General features: G+C 35.7%; 1 protein-coding gene across 3 annotated transcripts in view; it reads right to left on the reverse strand.

Moving 5' to 3' along the window:
- Nucleotides 1–17,399, reverse strand: part of Usp6nl (USP6 N-terminal like) — a 131,580-nt gene extending 114,181 nt beyond the window's left edge. The window contains exons 1-2 of one of the 3 annotated variants that reach the window (XM_010621368.3): nucleotides 17,383–17,399; nucleotides 3,989–4,081 (exon numbers count right to left, since the gene is read on the reverse strand). In XM_010621368.3, the coding sequence (XP_010619670.1) occupies nucleotides 3,989–3,992 (4 nt within the window). In that variant the 5' untranslated portion in view covers nucleotides 3,993–4,081; nucleotides 17,383–17,399. Of the gene's footprint in view, nucleotides 1–3,988; nucleotides 4,082–12,115; nucleotides 12,135–12,746; nucleotides 12,802–17,382 lie in introns of those variants that run through there. The other 2 variants (XM_010621366.3, XM_033761825.1) reach the window with 2 other exon arrangements.
- Between the last annotated feature and the right edge of the window lie 1,569 nt (nucleotides 17,400–18,968).

Here is an 18,968-nt window from a genome sequence, read left to right on the forward strand (position 1 = left end):
GCATATAGGCCTAATAGGCCACTTAGGAAAGTCTTTTACTTGCAGAGTAATTTTTCTGCTGACAAAGACTAGAAGAATCCTTATGTCACCAAGGAGTTAGTAGTCTATTCAATTATTTATAGTATTAGTCGCTAATAAAAATTAAAATATAAATTAAAAATATAAATTGGTCTTTACACTTCAGCATGAACTTAGTCCACTGCCCCCAGCTCAGGAAAATCTTTACTCCTATTAGAGAACCATAAATGCACTACACAAGAATTATTCAGTCATTCTTCTTCCTCACTTGAATGAGAGATGTTTCCTACATAGAAATGACCTCCAAAAAATCTTACCCCGATATTAGGTCAGAGGGCAGAATCAAGCACTCCAGTGTGATGGATTTACTCCTGGACTGGGAGTCAGGAGAAGAGAGCTGACATCCAAAAAGACTCTTTGGACATGTCATTAATTACAGAGTAAAACTTTTCTTACAAAGCATAAAAATACCAAAGAGGAGATTAAAATTTAACAATAGAGCAAATATGGTTTTGTTCAACTTAAAACTTTAGAAAATAAAACTAAGTACATCCCTAATTAATCACTTTGAGTAGGTGTACGCATTTTCCAACAAAATAAGCATTTATATAACACTGCCTTTTACAGAATTGTCCTTGTTATACTGTCTACTAAAGATTTAAGATAGCCGTTTCAAATTACAGCCACACTTTGAGTATAACAACTTTGTTTCAACTTTGGCAATCATTTGACAAAACAAAAATGGACAAATCAAGTAAATGTTAAGTACTGCAAAATATGCAAATACAAAACAAATAACAACAATAGAAGTACTGAAAATTAAGATATTTTGTGGATTATAATAAAGTTAACAATCCACAATGAAATTCATAACATCATAATTGCATCATATAATACATTATTAGTATTTAGCCCTAGAATTCAACAGAACATATGTCAGCTAGCGTAAAAGCTGAAAAACATCAAAAAGCATTTAACAAATTCTGTAGACTTTACAGTTCCGGCACCCAACTACTGTCCCAAGACCATGTCATGTAGGTCAAGAAAGTGATCCCCTAACCTCTCAAAGTGGTCGAGTATACATGGCAGCCTGGCCTGAGACGTCGCACCAGCTGCCTCCATGTTTCATCTGTTTATTCCATGTTCTACGCAACAATGACTACTGTCTATGTGTTTCACAGTGGGAAAAGGGTTGCGAGATCCTGCAGAGATAAATTCACCCACACATACAATTATCTCTAGAAAAATACTGAAGAAAAAATGTTACTTAATCCGTCATTCTTACCCAAATCTAGGTTTAGAAATTCTACCTAAATTTATTGATGTATGTTCCTCTTTTTTTTAAAACCTTTATCAGTCTCCCATAAATCTTTTTTCTACAATCAAGATTTCTAGTATGATCGATTCCCACTTTCTAGAAGACTTAACAACCCTCTAGAAAATACAGAATAAAGCAGACCTTTTTAATACTCCCTAACCTGTCATTACAGTGGTCTACTCAAGTACAGTGTCTTCTGCTAGAAAAAAAATCATCAACTCGGCAAGAAAAAAAATGTTAACAGTATGACTCAAAGGGAGTTAAAAAGCTAAAATCTAAGAACAAAACTAGGAAAGTAAATACTGCCTATGTAACCCAGACTTTTTAATTTACAGCTCACAAAAACATCTACTTGTCAGAATAGTTTTTCCAAAATGTAACCTTAAATTATTTATGTAACTGAAATCTTTTAACAGCGTCATGAGCCACGTCAATTTTATTGTAAGATAAAATCCAAACTTCCCAGACGGTAAATGACTAGCAACATGACTTCCTCTCCTCCAGCTTTCTCTCTCACAATCTCTTTTCAATCTATAATTGAGAATTATCAACTACTTAGTATAACACCATTCTCACACAGAGCTCCACCAATCCAGAATGCTTTACTTTATCCTGTGTGCTCTGTACACATCCCCCTCTCGTGGAAACAGCTCAAATTTCATCTAGAAATATTAATGCACAGAATAGCTGCCCCATACTAGGCCCATTACGCAGAACTCCCAAAAGTGCACATTCACTTTGCATCTAAGTGCCCAGAATATAGGCGTTTGGCAGCAGGAATAAAATAATATTTGCCCTCAAGAAGCACAGATTAGAGAAAGGTAAGTGCAAACAACAGGTGATGTTACTGTTGTATGGCAGGTACTAACTAGAACAAGGTGAGCAGGGTGCCACAGAGAAGTGCAAGGAGCTCACCTAGCAAGGGAAGTGGTACAGGAATGCAGGATTGGGGAAGCAGGGGTTCAAAGAACTAGAAAGCTAAGCAGAAGCTGACTTGTAAAGAATTTTAAATATTAAGTAAGGAGTCTGGGCTTTATGCTAATACCAGTACTTAAATTCCAATGGCACTGCTCATTCTCTGCAGCTCTTAGTTCTTAACAAACACACAGAATCAGACAGATATTTTAACAGATAAAATATGAAAACAAACCACTAAAATGACATATCTATGTCCCTAAACATGTTACTTATCTCTATGGACCAGAAATGTAACAGGAATATGAAGTATGAGACAAGCTGAAGCTAGTTTGGGCCCCAAAGCAGGAAAAAGCAGCAGGAAGTTTGACCCTTGTACTATAGACAGCTAAGTCAGGTAGAAAAATTATAGGCAGTCAGACAGGGCTAGCCCCTCAGGGGAGTCGGTACAGAAGATGAGAACACATAACTGTGGCTGGAGGCACATCTGTTGAAGATCAGGCCTCTAGATCAAGATAAAATGACTAGGCCTGCGTGCCTCCCCAGGGATAGATAAGCAACATACTATAACTGGTACCACCTGGTACAATAAAGTCTAGATAGACATCAGTCACCCCAGTGGGTGACCAGGACCTACTGATTCACCTCTTCCTAAGAAAGTCCTTGTTCTTTCCATGTGCACTTGCTATGTGACCTGCTTCCCCACTGGATCAATTTTTTTTTTTTTTTTTTTTTTTTTTTGGTACCGGAGATCGAACTCGGGTCCTTGAGCTTGCAAAACACTGGATCAGTATTGCCAAGTATCTTCTTGGTTGATCAGTTTTGACCCACACTGTACCCACCTCGTGATTTTACTCTATAAAATTTCTTCTGTAAAGTGGGGTCCATAGCAAACCACTTTTGAGTCCCCTTCTATCTCTCAAGAGCTCTCTCTCTAAATAAAGTTTTCCTACTCTTAACCTCCATTCCTTCATTGTTCCTTAGAACTCATTCTTCAACCTCTACAAATCTGACATCTAGCAGGTTGGGAGTTACACTTATTCCCCCTGTATCACCTAGAGTAACTGTAAATAAACTGTAAATAAAAGTGTTCCATACTAAGCAAGATCAACATAGCCAGCCTCTTTGCTAAAAATCAGGAACTGGGACAGCAGACTTTCTCTAGAATAAAACAGTGCAAAAGTCTTCTGCTAACAGTCCTAAGGCTACAGCTTTTAAGAAGTTGCTGACCTAACGCCAGCTGATTGACTAAATCTGTGATGTCCCCAACATCTTATCTTTATCAGATTTGGTTGAATTCAAGATAGCCTCGGTTCCCTGTTCCACCAAAGGCATTGCAGGAAGATTTCTGTTTTGCTTAAATATATTAATCCATGCCACCCAATGATTACATTTCATACAATAAAAATCTCTCGCAATTTTGACAACTGCAATATTCCCCATTTGTATTTTTTAAGTCATTCTTCAATGGCTTATCAACAAAAAACTTTTAAATGACAGAATTATAACAGCCAAGAAATAATTCAGATTTCCTCATCACATCTAACTTCTTAGAATAAATCAAGTCAAAAAGTATCTATTCATTTAAATAGAAACAAGCATGCAGTGATGGAAAGAATCAGATTATTCAATCTCTAAAAAAGTGACATAGTCCAATTTCTCCAGTAACACAATTTCTCTTTAAGTACAACACTGCAGATGTTCTTGCGATAACTGAAACAAAAGACACACACTTACTCATGACTGGAAATGTCTCTGTATGTTGTCCCAATCAGATATTAAACCAAAATCTGCTGTCCAAGGTTTCTCAGAGGAATACATGTCCTATTTCTGGAAACAAAAGAGAAAGAAATAGTATGTTCTAAAGGTCAATATTGAAAATAAAGTTTTTTAAAAGGAAGAAACTTTCATTTCAAAACTTTTTTTATTCTCAGAAGAACCCATCATCATCCACTAAATATAAAAGATTATTAATCTCTAAAAAGTGATGATTCAAGCTGGGCATGTTGGCGCACGCCTGTAATCCCAGCACTTGGGAGGCTGAGGCAGGAGGATCACTGTGAGTTCAAGACCAGCCTGGGCTACATAGTGAGTTCCAGGTCAGTCTCAACTACATAGTGAGACCCTGTCTCAAAAAAAAAACCCAAGAAAATGATGATTCAACTCACATTCCTTTTTTCTCAAACAAGTTACTTCAAAAGTAATTCTACAGAAACATATTAAGAGGTGCCCTTTGTCTTCAGTACTAAAAACTTCTTCCTTTCCCATTCCCAACTATGTCAGAGAAAGAAAGCACTCCATCTAGGGTAAATCTAAATGATTTATATAAAAGATCGCGTAAAGATCATAAAAGTCATTACTACAGACTTTCTCCAATGGACACTGTCTTCATTATAAATGTAATATAGGTCCATTGTAAAATAAACAAGAAAACCAAGATAAATAGCAATGTACAAAGAAAAAACTTCTCTGTAATACTATAGTCCTACATTTACGCAATCACATGAATGAAGCATGTTTCTTTGCAAGACATTTTACCTAAATTCTAAAATATATTTAATACACTAAAATTTTTATTTAGTTCCTTTCACTTGAGTACAAAGCATCATTTTGTACTAGTATTAACACAAACTCAATCCTAATATTAACCATATTGCTAAGATTTACACTATAACTTTCTCTCTTGATTACTGGGTTTTTTAATGAGGCATTTCTGTACTACTAATGCTATATTTAAATATAACAATGGATGTATGAATGCCTGCCTAAATCTAATAAAGTTCTACTAAAAAGATCAGACTTGATAAAAAATTCACAGTTGTGCTACTTTGTGTAAAGCATCCTTCATAAATCAGTAAGTTACTTCTCAAAAGAAGTTTTAAAAAGGAGTTCTTGCACTCACAAAAGGTAATAGTTATTTTTCTAAATCAATTACAAAAATGACATAATAATAAGGCTTCCTGCATTTGAAACATAGTTAAGGTAACAATTCTTTAAGAAATAATGCTAGCCTCCTCCTTATACTTTACTCATGTCACGTAATATATGTAAGAAGTACACGTTTACAAAATGAAAGCTTGCATCAGCACTTTAGTTCATACACTATAATCAGCAGTGGCATATAATCACAGTTCTGCCACATAATCACCAACCCCCAACCCACATACTTTCATCATTATCTATGCATTAGTAAATGATTTCCATTTCCAGATAATCCAGTTATTCCAGAGAAATTAGAAGTTTTATAGAAAATCAAAAACAATATATAACCCACATATTAGTTTCAGAATACACAATGGAAGTTTCTTATGATAAATCAACTTTCTTGATGGAGCCTGACTTGAGTCCATTAGATTTGCTTTCCCTCTTGGGATCTGAGGTGGAACAGCCTGACACAGAGCACAATGAGTAAGAATGCCAGTTCTGTGTTACAAGTATACAAAGTAGATTAAATGTTTAAAGATGACCCAGGAGCCCACTAACATTTATACTTTTACAGTCTAGTTTCTTCGCTTAGGGACTTTTCCCTCCTTGTTCATATTCGTATCGACATTTTTATCTTAATTTTAAAATTCCCAAATGTAACATCAAAGTACTATATAATACCCGCTTCCTCCCCATAACCAAGAGGAGCAGAACAAATACTTATTAAAGGATTTAACCTTTTAACACAGCAAAAGTATTCTCATCACTGCAGTGGGTAAGGTGGTGCCCACCTGTAATCCTAGCAATTCGAGAAGCTAAGGTAGGAAGATCACAAGTTCAAGGCCAGCCCAGGCAACTTAAGGAAATCTTGTCTAAAAAGGGGGACAGAGGTAGGGATATAGCTCAGTGGTACAGCCTCCTTGAGTTTTAAGTCATAGTACCACAAAAAATAAGAGCTTTCTCAACACTAAAATACTTCCTTCAGAAAATATTAAAATAATGAAACTTATAAACACTATTTATAATGCTACCATCACAGATAATACATAAATGCACAGGGGTCTTATAGTTTACAAATACACAACATGTGTTAGAAATAATGTAAAATGTCATGAAGAAGTTCTTAGAAACATTTATAAATGACTTATAAGTGAAGTCACTTGTTCAAGATTCTTTATTCTAATCACAGCTTCAAAAGACAAATTCTCACTACATGCTTTCAAATTAATATATCAATTCATTTAAGCAAAAAGGCATTTCAGTAGTACATTAAGAAAAAAAAAGTGTGTTCAAATTTCCTGCCTCCTACACTAAATACTACCCTTTCCCACTGGACAAAGAAAGAAAAAAATTATTACTTTCTGCTTTGCACCTCATTCAAAAGAGAAAACATAATGTGTGATAAATCCACAATTTTGCAGAAGAGGTATACAGTACTGGGATATTTCTACAAAAATTTATTTAACCTCATTTTCAAACACTTTGACACTGGGATGTAGCCATATGCCTTGTTGGAATGTGGACTGATTACATCAGTTCCAACCAGAGGTCGTTAAAACCACAAAGTTCGCCTGCATTCTCATGCACTGCACCAAGACAAATGTACAGCCCAGGCTGCTAGCCAATTCCAAGGGTTAATCTGTGTGTGTGTGTGTGTGTGTGTGTGTGTGTGTGTGTGTTACCAGGAATGGAACTCAGGATCTTGGGCTTGTGAAGCAGGCGGTGGAACCACTGAGCTACAACCCCCGCCCCCAAGGGTTAATCTTGATTCTCAGCTTACTTGGACTAAGAGGTAGCTGCAGAGATGGCTGGATTGTGAAGGCTCTAACCCATCGGTAGATTATCCACTGATAGTTCATACACAGATAAGCTATTAGGAGGTGAGATCTAGTGGGTCTCTGCACGTGTGCCTTTAAAAGATATATCTTATCCCTGGCCAGGAATGAGCAGTTTTCCTCCACCATGATTCTGCCTTGCCATGGACCTGAGAGTAATGGAGCTGGCCAGCTATGGACTGAAATTTCTGAAACTGTGGGCCAAAATAAATCTTTTCTCCCTTAAGTTGTTTATGTCAGGTATTTTGTCATCACGACAACAAGATAACAAATACACTAATTCACATAACCAAATCCCATCAAACTCTGTAGACTGCAGACCTATGAGCTATAAACAAATTTTTGTGGTACGCCACTGAAGTGTTGCATTTGTTACATGCATTATTACAACCAAATATGACTAACAGAGAGTAAAGATATTAACTTTAAAAATAAATTTTCAAGTTAAAACAACTGCATTTAAAAATCTAGCCACATATTATTCATAAACACACCTAAAGCAGTAAAACACATAGATTAGAAATAAAAGCATTAAAAATATGTATTAGGCAAACAACAAAAGAGATATGACTCTAGAAATTCACATGTACTATGGTATATACTCAAAATGCCCAAGCAATGTTGTAACAGTAAAAAACTGGAATTTTCATCAGAAGAGTGAATATTATGTCATCTTTATAGAATCAAATATTAAGCAGTAAAATGAACCAAATGTATATAAACAAATCTCATAAACACCAACAGTGATATTTACTATATTTATACATGTACATATATACAATGACATAATGCCAATGATAAATGGTATCATCTATATAATATTACAAAATAAAGTTAACAATGCATTGTTTAGGGATATCTACACATGGAAGTTACTCTATAAAAAAGCAAGGGAATGCCAGACCACACCTTTGAGGCTGATGGTTTCCTCAAACCAGCATTAGGATGGGGCAGGGAGAGGTCATCCAGGAGGGATGGTAATGTTCTATTACTTAAACTGATGGAGAGGATGGGGTGGATGTCATTATGTTAGTCTTTATGCAAATATATGTCACAGTTTTCTGTATAAATGTTTGATTTTATAGTATTCTAATATGAAAAAGCAAACACTTTCCCACAAAACTCAGAAAGAAAACTGCTATAAATAAAAGTAACAAAAGTATATGTAACCAGGTTTAAAGGAATTAAATGCAGTTACAACCTTTAAGCCATAATTAAGAGGCAGAAAGAGTTGTAGCAACTCATTTATTCCTTAAAAGTAAAAGACAAATACAAGTGATATCCAGTTCTACCACAAATTGCAAGACAGTTTTTATGTGAAATGATTTATCCATGTATAGAAGCAGCTGACAATTCCAAGAGTTGTATCATGTGTGCTGTCTGGTCTCAGCTGTCTGACCACTGAAGCTTCTGATCTCACCTTCACAGCTCTATAATCCTAGCTCATTTTCTAGTATAAAGTCCCCCAGCCGGTTTTCCCAAACTACCTGTTCAACTGCCACTCCCCTCCCCCCAATCCCATCACCAAAACAGGACTGGGAGGTATCAAGAGGGGAGAGAAAGAATTGTAATTGCAAAAAATTATAGAGTTGGTTATGGCGCTGGATGGCTGTAATCCCAGCACTCTGGGAGGCTGAGGCAAAAGGATCCCAAGTTCAAATCCAGCCTAGACAACCGAGTGACTCAGTAAGACCCCATCTCTAAATTTAAAAAAAAAAAAAAAATTAAAGGGCTAGATATTAGGAAAATATCTACCTGTGCCAACTCCCCAAATGGAATGTGATCATTATGCACTTGAAAAAAAAGGCGGGGGAGGTGGAGTTGTGACTTAGTACAAAGTCAATCCCAGCACTGGAAAAAGAAAATTAAATGCTTAATAATAACTGACTGCATTGTTCTTTTACATGTAACAGACTCTTGAGTCAATTTAAAATGTCACAAATAAAATTAATAAAGATCACTCTACAATGTACTTTACATAATGTTACAGTCAACAAGAAAGAATTGTCAAAAACAAAAAAGCACCCTGGTGTGAATATTCTGCAACAATGCATAAGATTCTAATAAGATTACTGACATTTAGAAATGGGAGGAAAGGAGCTAAAGGTGTAGGGAAGTTGTGATACGTAGGGGAAGAACAAAAAGGGAAAAGAAAAAAATGTGAGAGAATGAAAAGATGAAAATAAAGTGTTTGTAGATGGGGAGGGGAGGAGGGGGTGAAGGGAGGGCAGAGGTAAGGGGAAAAAATGAGAATCAAGACTTGCCATGTAAAGGTACATGATCCCAACAATGAATGTAACTGTACTGTATCCCTAAATGTACCAATAAACTCAATAAAAAAAAATATATATAAAGGTTTGTTAAAAACATAAAAAAAAAAAAAAAGCAGTGCCTCATCCATTAAATTTATTTCCTTTTAGGCTTATAAACCAATACTTAAATGATTATAGCACAGATTGTAAACTTAAAACAGACAAATAATATACAAACTTACTATGAAATCAACAAACATTTACTGAGCAGCTCTCAGGAATCAAACAGTATTCTAGTCACAGCAGACAGACAGTAACCTCTTGGAATTTACTCTGTAGTCATTCTAGTACCTTTCTTTCTTAATTCAGATTCACCTAAGTATGTCAGGGCAGATTCCCCAATAAAGCCTTCTCATTCTAAATAAAGAAACAACTACAGCCAGTTTTAAAGTCACTTTTCATTGACACAGGAGGTCTAAAATGGAAACAAAGCTTTTGTACATTGGGCAAGGAGGGGGCTTAAGGGAAGGTTGGGGAAAAAAGAGACAAGAGGTGTCGTGTACAGTTGCAAATTTCCTTAGATGAGTGTTATGTACATCTAAAATGTACCAATAAATGTCTTGCTCTAATTTAAGAAAAGGCCACGCCACTGTAGTTTCACAATTCTCAGGCTTTCTTTAAATAATGCTCTTTCTGCAATTTATACTCCATAAAATACAATACTAAATTCCCACAATTTCAATAACTTTCCAAGCACAATAGAAGTATAGCAAATCTGTCACTGCTAGAGTGAAAGGTTATCCTCTACACTAAATCAACAAAATACTTCCTGGGCCAGGGATTTAGCTCAGCGGTTCAGCAGCCTGCCTTGCAAGCACAAGGACCCGAGTTCAATCCCCGGTACTGAAAAATAAAAAACAAACAAAATACTTCTGCTAATAAGATCAAAGAATGTGATGCAAACTGAGAAATCTTTCAGTTTCATCAATTTGTTTACACATGTATGTTAATGAAGCATGAGATTAGAATGAAGTCCAATTTCTCCTTCCGCAGATAGAATTTAAGTTGGGTTTCCAGAAGGACTTATCAAGTTCTAGTAGTTTTACCCTGGCCAACATGCCAACTTGCAGGTACTGTATTTAGAAAAGCAAATGTTCTTTCCAAGTCTTCTTTGGTTTTATCAGTTAAAGAGTGCCTTTCAAAAGTAGTTTACAGGGCCAAGGATGTAGCTTAGTGGTGCCACTGCCTGCGCAGCAAGTGCAAGGTCCCAAGTTTGATCCCCAGAACAAAAAAAAAAGTCACTTATAACGCAAGACCCGGTCTTAAATACATGAATGAATGAATGAGGAAGCAGCTCAGTGTGAAAGCCCTGGGCTCAGTACTACCCACAGAAAAGTGGCTTATAGTATTTGCCTTATGCAATTGATAAATCATATCAGAACCGTACATAATGCCTAAGCTCTACAGATAACAGTTAAAATGGTGAATATCTCTGGTTCTCAAGAGCCTAACATCATTCAGAGTCAGTTAAAAACTCGAGACTGTCAACTGTAATAATGAATGCTATAGAGGACACCAAGAGGGAATCTATTTAAAAAGCAGACAATTCCAAGACCCATCTTCAAGGAATGTTTATCTAGTTAGCTTCTAAACACAGAATGTATTTGTCAATTTATTAAATATTAATTCAGCTTTACAACATGCAAAAACTACTCCTGTGGTTTACAACAAATCAGGACAACTTGGTCCCAGCCATCCTGTAACCAACAAAACACATTCAGAACAAACATACTAAAGGAAACTTGAGCGAAATTGGAGTCAAGCCAACACAGGCTCACTCAGCTCATTCCAAGGCTCTACACTGAATGGAAACAAGCAAAGTGATAAGCCAAGGGGTATAAACACACGGAGTTGAAGAGAGAATGTCAGTAAAATTGGAAGGATAAGATGGGGGTAGACCAGTGATGGCAAACCTCTTAGAGGAGTAGCGGTAGAATGCAAGCCTTGTAAAGAAATCACTCAACATACAAAAAATATTAGATGTAAACATGTTATAGCCATTAATCAGTTCAAGGAATTTACATCAAGTTACTTCATTTCTCTGACACTCAGTTTTTACTTTAAAGTCAGTTAAAATTCCCAACTTACCTACCACTGGAATGTTCATGGGATTATTCCAAATACAGTGCCTTAATAAACTAAGTATCTCAGATTATTGACACATAAATTAGTACTGATCCATTTCCCATCTCATAAATAAGGGAACTGAAACACAATTTTATAACTCTCTTTTCCACTGTATTATTTCGGAGTTTAACTTAATTAAATGGGTATAACTAGATGATCAACCAGTAAATTATTACAGTAAAACAAGTATGAGCTAAAACTGATCTAAAAAAATTTTTAAAGGGGCAGGGTAGATCGAACACAACATAAAGTCATCGTGACTGCTAACAAAGAAGTATTCAAAGGTAATCAGACTTTTGAGGGGAAAATCAAGATGGCACTCTATAGTCAATCCTCAGTGAGGACAAATCATTAGTCTTAGAGGAAAATTTTTGTTATAGTCAGAAAATATTTCCCAAGAAGGTCTAGTAAATAAGCTTAGAATTCAAACTGATAATAAATTATGGAGTCACAAACAGAATGTGATATAAATTGTTAAGAAGTAGGACTTAGTATTTCCAAAAGACAATTTGTAAAACAAATTTCTTCTCAGCAACTAGTATGTAGTCTGAATACTAATTTGAACACGTATTTTAAAATGCTGCTTTAAAACTCAGGCTCTATTTTCCAATAACTAAGCATCAAGTAAAAAAAATGTAAGTTACATAAAAGACAAAATACCTGACCTGCATTTTCAACAAAGATAAACCAGTTGTTACAGATCAACCCTCTTGCTTGAAGACAAAGAGCTGAGCAAAAGATACACAATAAGTACAGTTTTAAATAATTAAAAAACATCAGGGATATAAACTGGTATTAACACTTTAAAAAATGTTTTGCTGAGTAACTGCTAAAGTTAAATTTGTCTGTTAGTAAAAAGTTTTATTCCTAAAGATATGTAAGAAGGTTCACAGCAACTTTATTATAGTAGCCAAAAAACTGAGAACTCAAAAATCTATTAAAAGTAGAATGGATAAATTGCGATATATTCATGTATTTGGCTCCCACAAGCAGACAGTATTTTCCAATAATGGACACTACAATATATCTGGTCCTACATGCTCTTCCAAAGGAATCTTGTCTCTCCTCGTAAGAAGCAGAATCCACTTCCTCTTTTTTAAAGAGTAGGCTTACATTACTGCCTCAAAGAACAATAAGCAAGAGAAATAATACCACATAAAGTCAGAGGCTAAGTAATAAAAACCAGCACAGCTTCTGTCTGGCTCACACTCTCCCCTAACCCATCTACTACTCCTCTTTCTTCCCCTTTGGAATCAGCCACATTAATTATGCTGTGCAAGCTCAGGCCATACTTACTACACCGCCACATTCAGATGTCCCATCATTGAATACCAGACATGTTAGAAAGCCTTCAGAGTACTAGGCCCAATCGTCCATCAGCTCTACCTGAAACTAAATGAAGCAGAGACAGGCATTGCCAACGTTGCAGATTTGCAAAATAAGTCAGTTTTAAGTCACTGAGTTTTGAGGCAATTTTTTTGCAGCCACAATAACTAGAACAAGTAGTGGGCAATAAAAGAAACACGCACAGCATACCTGAAATTCAACAAGATACAATACTGAAAGATGTCAGATGCAAAAAAAACTATATACAATATACTATCTTTCATGCAGAACTACTCTATAGGGACAGAAGAGTCATTGTGACTAGAGGCAAGAAGGGAAGATGGCAATTACTGGGGAAGAGTGTGACAGAGGCTTCTGGGGTCCCAAAACTGTTCTATATGTTGAACTGAGTATTACTACATAGCTAACTATATTTATAAAAATTCTTTAGGATGCACATTGAAGATTAGTGACTATTATTCTTTAATTTTTTTCAAAAAAAGAAAGGAGATAATAGTATCAAAGAACTAACCTAACAATGAGTAACCAAACAACACCAAGTCCAAGAGAGAACAAGAAAACAAGAGAGAGAGGAAAGCACAGCACCCTGGGGATTCTTTATTCCAGGAAGTGTCTGCCTCATCAAACAGGTGTCTGGGAGACTAAATTGCCTTGAAAGCTAAAAGGACAAAATGTCAGAATACAAGAATCCACCGAATAAGCTTTCCTCTGCTTTGGAAGAAGACCTCAATAAAAAAAAAAAAAAAAAAAAAAATGAATCCCATAAGGTTGAAGGGTAGGGGGAAACCTGAAAATAAATAAAACCACTCCTTGCCCCTTACATAGTCTCTCAAAAGAAAAATTCTCCATTTGGATAAAAGTGATCCAAAGTATTTGGCAAAGCAGTGGAAAAAAATCCTTATAGCTTTACCCAAACCTTCTAAATAATTCTAAATAATTACTTCTAAGACTGCTTTTTCAAACACCATGAAACTTTTTGATAAATAAGAAAAAAATATTACTCCAGGGTAGAGTTACCATGTTTATTATGTCTAAAGAGAAATGTGCAAAGCTGGAAATTTTTGATACAGAAGTAGAAACCATAAAAAGCAGCACAGTGTATCTGAAAAAGAACCAAAATAAAATTATAAAAGTGAAAAGCATAATGACCAAAATTTAAAACCCCAGAAATATATTTAAAAGCAGGATTCAATTAAGCTGGATACTTAGTAAACTAGTAGACAGCCCAGATAAAAATATTCAGAACAAAAAAGAAACATAAGAATGAAAAAAATAAGAGGTGAATTACAGTGGGAAGATCTAACATTGTACAATTGAGCTCCCAGAAAAATTAATAAGCAAGAGAATAAATAGGAAAACCAAGTAATGAAGGCTGAGAACTTTCCAAAACTGATGAAAGACATCAAGTCATGGTGTCTAAATGTAGAACTCGAGCAATAAGAGAGGAAGAGGAAAGGGAGGAAGAGGAAAGGGGGAGAAGGGAGAGAAGAAAGGGGGAAAATAGTAAAGAAAAGACAAAAAGAGGGAGGAGACAGAATCATCAAAATCCAAAGGCAAAAGGAAAATCTTAAAAGTAGCTGGAAAAAGAAACAAATTATCAACAAAGAAGCAATAAACTGTAGATGATTTCTAAATAGAAACACAGAAGTCAAAATAAAAGCTCTCCAAAGAACATATATAGTGATTAAGATATATACAGATGTTCACCAATTTCTCAAGAATGTAGGTGAAATAGATATTCACAGACAGACAAAAAGAACATCTGTCAATATTAGATCCACTCTAAAGAAAATACTAAAGGGCAGAAAATATTTCAGGCAGAAAGAAATTATTCCATGAGGAAGGTTAGTAACACAGGAAGGAATGAGGAAAAGAATAGGCAGTAAGTGCAACAGAATAATAATAGTAAAAACAATAGAAATACTGTATGTCTGTAGGTTTTTTCCCATCTATGCATTTTAAAACATGATAATCATTAAGGAAGGATAAAAATTAAACTAAACATATATTTTTGTTGTTTCTGAGACCAGGTTTCACTATGTAGTTCACGCTGACCTCGAACTCACGGCAACCCTCCCGGCTTCCGCCTCTCAAATGCTGGCCTTACGGGTGTGCACCACCACACCTGGCTGAACAAAATGTTTTTAAAGGTCTTCCATTGTCCAGAAAAAAGGAAAAGTCTCAATTAATATTATACTTTGATAAGTCAAGAATATACTTTGTATTAAAATTTTTTATTTTTATTGAGTTTATTGGGACAATCTAGGTATACAATACAATTACATTCATTATTGGGATCCTGTACCTTTACATGATAGGTCTTGATTCTCATTTGTATTAAAATTTTTTATTTTTATTGAGTTTATTGGGACAATCTAGGTATACAATACAATTACATTCATTATTGGGATCCTGTACCTTTACATGATAGGTCTTGATTCTCATTTGTATTAAAATTTCTTAAGTAAAAACAACAAAATAGTACAAGAATATATAACCCCAAACTAATTTTTTAAAAAATAGGAAGAAGCAAGGCATGTTGATGCATGCTTATAATCCCAGCTCTTAGAGGCTGAGGCAAGAGAATCACAAAATCATGGCCAGCAGGGACTAAACAATAAGTTCAAAGCCAGCCTGAACCTGAACTTGTCTTAAGGGGAAAAAAAAAGAGGCAAAGGAAAGGAGTTATTTTTTTTAAAACCAATCAAACCTTAAAAAAAAAGTAACAGGTGAGACAGATTTCTAATTTTTAATAATTTGTGTCAATATAATTACATAGCCAATATATAATTGGATAGCCAATTACAGCTATCCACAAATTTCTTTATAAATTTGGGTCTTCACTGCTATTCAATTTTTCCCTATTGTGACTGACTTGCCAATATTTTATTTCTTACTAGATACACTAATAAGCATTAAAATGTCCAAAATTCAAACAAGAGTAAATAAAAACAAAAAGCTTAGAGAGCCAAGGGACATAATACTGTATTAATTCCACAAAAAGTATTAATTTGCCATCACTGATCTATAACATTACTAACTGCAAAATTAACATACTAAGAAGCTTTAAAATAATATTCTTTCACTTATTTCATGAAAAACAGTACTCAAATATTTTTAGTTTACTTGCTGATTCAGTGAAAGGAAATTCCAGGATAAAATTTTAACTTTTTCTACATTCCTATCAATGTCAGCAAGATACAGGTGCAATGTGTAGTACCTCTATCACAAAGTAACTAAATTATCTCTTTAGAGCAAAACCAACAAAATAAAACATAAACCCTGGAGTCAATCTTGATCTTTCTATAGCAAATGAAAACAGCTGTATATTTATTAAACATTTTTGTTTTACAATTTTGCAAGGAGTGTGCATCTTAAATAAGGCAGTTTAAACTCCTCAAAAGGAAAATTCAATCAAAACACTACCCAGATATATTTGTAAAGAAATCAAAGAATTAAAATAGTCTGATTATTAAATACATAATATTTAATCCCAGTTTTAGAGCCATAAAAATAACAGGTAAACTAACGTGTATAAAAGTAGGCACCAAAGTGTTCAGGGAATCACTTGCAGGTCAAATATGGTCAGGCTCCAGCAGGCTGACTCCCTTTCTGTGATGACTAGGAAACAAAAGCAAGCCACTTCATTCAGATGACTAGAAAATGGTGCTTCTCTTGATAATCCAACAATAGCTAAGCATGGAATCTACTTCTGTAATTCCCACACTGAGAGGCTGGGGCAGGAGGGTACCAAGTTCAAGAGCAACATGGCAACACAGCAACTTAGACTCAAAATAAAAAGAGCTGGGGATATATCAGCTCAATGTGAAGGCCCTGGGTTTAATCCCAAATGCACCTGCCAAAAAAAAGACAATTGCTTATAGGCAACATAGGGAACTAATACATAAACATTCTTATGCAACTTCTACAATAATTTCCTCAGTTCTGCTACTGAATATATGGTCTTTTCTCACCCTCAAGGTTTCTCATTCCCCCACACCCACCTCCTGCCTCATCCTTCAGGGAAACTTGCCCTGACTCCGCCAAAGTCAAGTTGGGGGGGCGGGGGGCAGACCGGGGAAGGTATCTTCTGGGTTTTACGTAGCTCCCTTACATAGCTTCAAAGACTCATCCACTTGATGAAAACAAGGTAACTAACTCAAATTCTGGGGGTACACAGAAGGCATCTAATATTCACTGAATAAACAAACTTGAATTTATAATTCTCTCCAATTTTACAAAGAAAAAACGTACAGTGATTTACATGAGATGATGTACCTTTGAAGTGACAGGTCTACGACTCTAATTCCCATACCCTAATCTCCCACACTATACAGAAATGTGTTAAAATTCAGATTTCTTTCAAGTTATTATTTTTGTATTGACTTCCACTATAAAAATGGCAACACCTTTTTTAAAGGGGGAAAAAGTATAATTAAATTACATCTAAAATTGGAATCCGCTTTTCAAAAATCACAATGAAGGGACAAACCATAACTTTCTGGTAATTAGTGGTATGAATTTCAATTACAAAACAAAAATGGCCCAAATGAAACTGCAAACATAAACCAAAAAGTGTACTCACCTCTCTCTACCTGAAGTAGCAATTCTCAAACTTTATTATTCTCTTTTGCCAGCTTCAAACTGCCTGAACATTCCTCACAGTTTTTAAACAAAATACTTTTGTTTGTTCTCAATTTGAACCTACTGGCCTTTTTTTCACCCATCTTTATTTGCTACAAAATGTAACAGTTATTTAACACAGATGGCAAGCTGCAGTTCAATGCAAATTTTGTCTTAGCACTGAAGACCCAGATCAGATCTTCTGTGGCTGGTAGCTCTTTCGGTTCCCAGTAATGCTTAACGATGACCAGTGAATTAATAATACACAGTGCCAAATTTGACATTTCTACTCCTAGGCACCTTCAACCAAATCAGCTGTCCTATTTGCATCACAAAACATAGTTAAAACGGGTAATGAGCTATCCTTACCAAAAACAGGTACAACTGGGTTTGACAGTCTCTAGCTTTACAATGAGTAGAAGGATTGACAGTAAGGCTCAGGGCCCAAATTCTTAATGTTTGGCAAATGATGGTTCTTTGAATGCCTTTGTGACAACTCACTAATTCTTTAAATACATAATCATCAAAGGAATCTTTTAACTCAGAATACCTGTACTTGCAATCAGGTTCTTTTTTCTTTAAAAGTTAATTTATACTCGTATTAGTACAATTTTTTTTCTTTTGTGGGTCTAACCCCGGTACTAACATTCATCTTAAATAACGAACTATGTTTACAATTTTTTATTACAAATGAATGGCAAACTCAAAAATACTTTTGTTAATTTTAGGGTCGAAAAGAAATAAAAGCAAATTAGCCAGTACTCATTTGATGATGCCCAATGTACTAATTCTTATATTATGATGACGTCAAGAAGGTAAAAAAAGGACTCTGACTTCCCGACAGAATAGCCGAGATTCAACATATATAAGAGAGAGTTGGTCAGGGTCATATTGAAAAGTTCTGTGCAACTTTTCTGATCTATTAAGTATCAAATATCCCAAAGACTGTATTAGTCCTATAAAGAGGATTGGCACAGAATTGAAATCCTTTTCCTCCACCTAGTAAAATATTTAAGACAGTGTCCCCATTTTTTTTCTATTCATGTCTCATTTCCAAAGACTGGCTACTGTCCCAATTCCCAGAGCCGTCCCAATCGTGCCTTCCATCTGAAAAGCATCCGCGGATTAAAGGGAAAGAGGGTAGGACGAGGGGGAAGACTAAACATCCACTCATGGATTCACAGACTGCTCTCATTTCTGGCATTAAAACACCTGCGAGTAACCCGTTCTCAAGCATTAGAAATGCCGCACCATTCTACAGTTGCGAGCTCCAAACTATTTTGCAAACTTTGCAAAGGCGCACACATCTCCAGGCTTTCCAAATCCCTCTCTCAGCCCATGCTCCCGTCTGCTCGAAACAAAGTTCCGCCGCACCAAGGCAATAATTTTAAAAGAACGAAGTTTTCCTTGGTCCTGCCCACTTGGACTCTGGAGCACGCAACTGAAACTCGCTAGGGAGACGTCTCCCCCGGGACCGAAACTCACACGAGGGGGAGGCAGGCGGCGGGTTCCGCCTCCTCCGGGGCCGCGCAGCCCCAGGCCCTTTCC

The sequence above is a fragment of the Fukomys damarensis genome, unplaced genomic scaffold, assembly GCF_012274545.1.
Source record: "Fukomys damarensis isolate Sample0158 unplaced genomic scaffold, DMR_v1.0_HiC HiC_scaffold_10, whole genome shotgun sequence".
Lineage (NCBI taxonomy): Eukaryota > Metazoa > Chordata > Mammalia > Rodentia > Bathyergidae > Fukomys > Fukomys damarensis.